The 2498-nt window shown below is 48.8% G+C and overlaps 1 protein-coding gene across 1 annotated transcript; it reads left to right on the forward strand.

Moving 5' to 3' along the window:
* Window positions 1-676: 676 nt before the first annotated feature.
* On the forward strand, window positions 677-2328 carry LOC112942971 (zinc finger protein 239-like). Its single transcript, XM_026034028.1, has 2 exons — window positions 677-756; window positions 1186-2328. Exons 1-2 carry the CDS (start codon window positions 705-707, stop codon window positions 2115-2117), a joined length of 984 nt encoding a protein of 327 aa, XP_025889813.1. The 5' UTR covers window positions 677-704; the 3' UTR covers window positions 2118-2328.
* The last annotated feature ends 170 nt before the right edge of the window (window positions 2329-2498 follow it).

Raw genomic sequence — 2498 nt, forward strand, 5'->3', positions numbered from 1 at the left:
GGGGGGRAAAAGCCTTGTCTTTGATGCTGGTAGAATTGCTAAGAATTCTCTGCCCAACAATTGCATTTGTGGTAGTTGTTGAAACTCAGCAGACATGAGAAGCAGAGACCTGGTAGAGTCCTATCTTAGTAGACAAGAAATATTGCCTGTTTTATATTCTTTTTACTGGTATTTGCCTCAGCAAATACCCTAAGAGAAGGAAAGAAGAAAGAAGAGATGAGGTAGGAGAAAATCTGATTCTGGAGTAGATTTTCCATTTAAAGGAATAGTAAATAAAATAATTTTAGGAGACTTTTTAGCCGTGTAGCTGCCATATTGCCTAAATGTTTCCAGGTCACCTGTACATACATATATGATAGTTTTTTGATGTTTGTTTATGGGTATGATTTTTGTCACCCAGTGCACAGTCCTGCACATGTGACATATGTCTTAATGTATATCATTTATATGAAGAGAAGCCACCTAGACCCTCCTCAAAAAAAAATAGCTCAGATCATCAGATACCCCATTAGCCCGTGGGATATCCATATCTGTCAGTAGTTAATTCTACTCTTTTATGCAACTACTTGGCTTGTTCTCCATATTCAGCAGGAGTAGTAGATTTTAAGACATACTATATGAAAAGCACTTGCCAAATGTTCAACTATCCAAAAGTTTTTGTTTGCTTTTCTGAGGGGGGTTCCTGATTGCCTAACCTGGCCAGGATGGATGAAGGAGAAGAACAAGATCACGAGGTCTTGGAGGAGATACACACAGGTGAGGAGTAAGTTAGGTAGGTTTATAAGCATGAAGCAAGCCCATGCTATTTGAGCTGTCACAGATTTATTCAAGCCACTTTCTATCAGCCTTATGTTGTGATCTGCTCTTTGCCCTTGAGGACAAGCAGGCAGCCAGTTTTTGTCAGTCCACTTTTAATATTATGTCTTCTCATATATCCTCTAAAGAAGACAAAAGGCAAAGATTTCTTGGGGGCAAGGAAATGCCTGTAGCCTTGTCCTCTGCAGTGCTAAGTGTGCCATACGGCCTCTCTACTGCTGAATTTCTGTCTGTCACCACCCTTCACTTTCCTTTTTTTGCATACAGAGAAAAGTGTAGACCAGGTTCCTTGGCAGAGCAGCTTGCTCATTCTCTGCCATGCCACTTTCCAGCATATTCACAAATAGACTTCTACATTTCTTTTTTCAGGTGCCATGGTAGGTCCTTTCCCAGGAGATGATGTGAACACAGATCATGTGGACTTGTTGGCAGCAGGGTACAGGAGAGGAGAGGAGGTCTCAGGGGATAGCTATGCAAGTCAGCACGGTTCCTCAGATGCACAGATTGGTAGTGGTGAGAAGGAGGAAGAGGTGACTAAGCCGCCTTGCTCAAATGGCAGCCTGGTGAAAATGCAGGAGAAAGGGCAAGCAGTAGACCCCCTGCGAGCCCCCCGCACAGAGCGGCCCACCATCTGCTCCGAGTGTGGCAAGGGCTTCAGCCGGAGCATTCACCTCATCCAGCACCAGCGCATGCACACGGGCGAGCGCCCGTTCCTGTGCGGGGAGTGTGGCAAGGGCTTCAGCCAGAGCTCCCACCTCATCCAGCACCGGCGGGTCCACACAGGCCAAAAGCCCTACACCTGCGCCGAGTGTGGAAAGAGCTTCAGCCAGAGCTCCAACCTCCTCAAGCACCAGCGCATCCACACTGGGCTCAAGCCTTATGTGTGCGGTGAGTGTGGGAAAATCTTCAGTGACAGTTCCACCTGCATCAAACACCAACGCATGCACACAGGGGAGCGGCCGTACAAGTGTCCCGCCTGCGGGAAGTGCTTCAGCCAACGCTCCCACCTCCTGCAGCACCAGCGAGCGCACGAGGGCGTTCGGCCCTACGCTTGTGGGCAGTGCGGCAAGCGTTTTGGACAGAGCTCCGACCTCATCAACCACGCTCGCACCCACACGGGTGAGAAGCCTTACAAATGCAGTCAGTGCGGCCGAGGCTTCAGCGGCAACTCCAACCTCATCAAGCACACACGCATCCACACCGGTGAGCAGCCGTACCGCTGCATCCAGTGTGGGGAATGCTTTCGCTTCCAGCCCCAGCTGGTGCGCCACCAGAAGCACCATATGGAGCAGTTGGGGTAGAGGATAAAGGCTCCTTGGACAGAAGGCAGGTACCTGGTGCTGAAGAGGCACACAGCTGCTCCTTGGGGCATGATCATCCATCAGAGCATGAGTGTTGAGGGTCCTCGGAGCCTTCCCCCTTCCCTTCTAGTTAAACCTGTGTGTTGTGAGCATTGCCCAGACACTGAAGCAGCGAGGGAGGCTGCTGTAGCAGGAACTAGAGCACATGCGTGGTGGGAGATCTCAGTTTCTCCGCAGGGGACGAAGACAAGAACGGTGCTTATGGTACATTCAAGTCCAGAAGGGAGAACACAGAAATGTTCCAAGGATCAGTGCCTTTACTGTTATTTTTACTGGGAGTTGATTTTTATCCCTGTTTAGAAAAAAAAAAAAAAAAAAAAA

Source organism: Nothoprocta perdicaria, unplaced genomic scaffold (genome assembly GCF_003342845.1).
Source record: "Nothoprocta perdicaria isolate Ctin4 unplaced genomic scaffold, notPer1 scaffold_1387, whole genome shotgun sequence".
Lineage (NCBI taxonomy): Eukaryota > Metazoa > Chordata > Aves > Tinamiformes > Tinamidae > Nothoprocta > Nothoprocta perdicaria.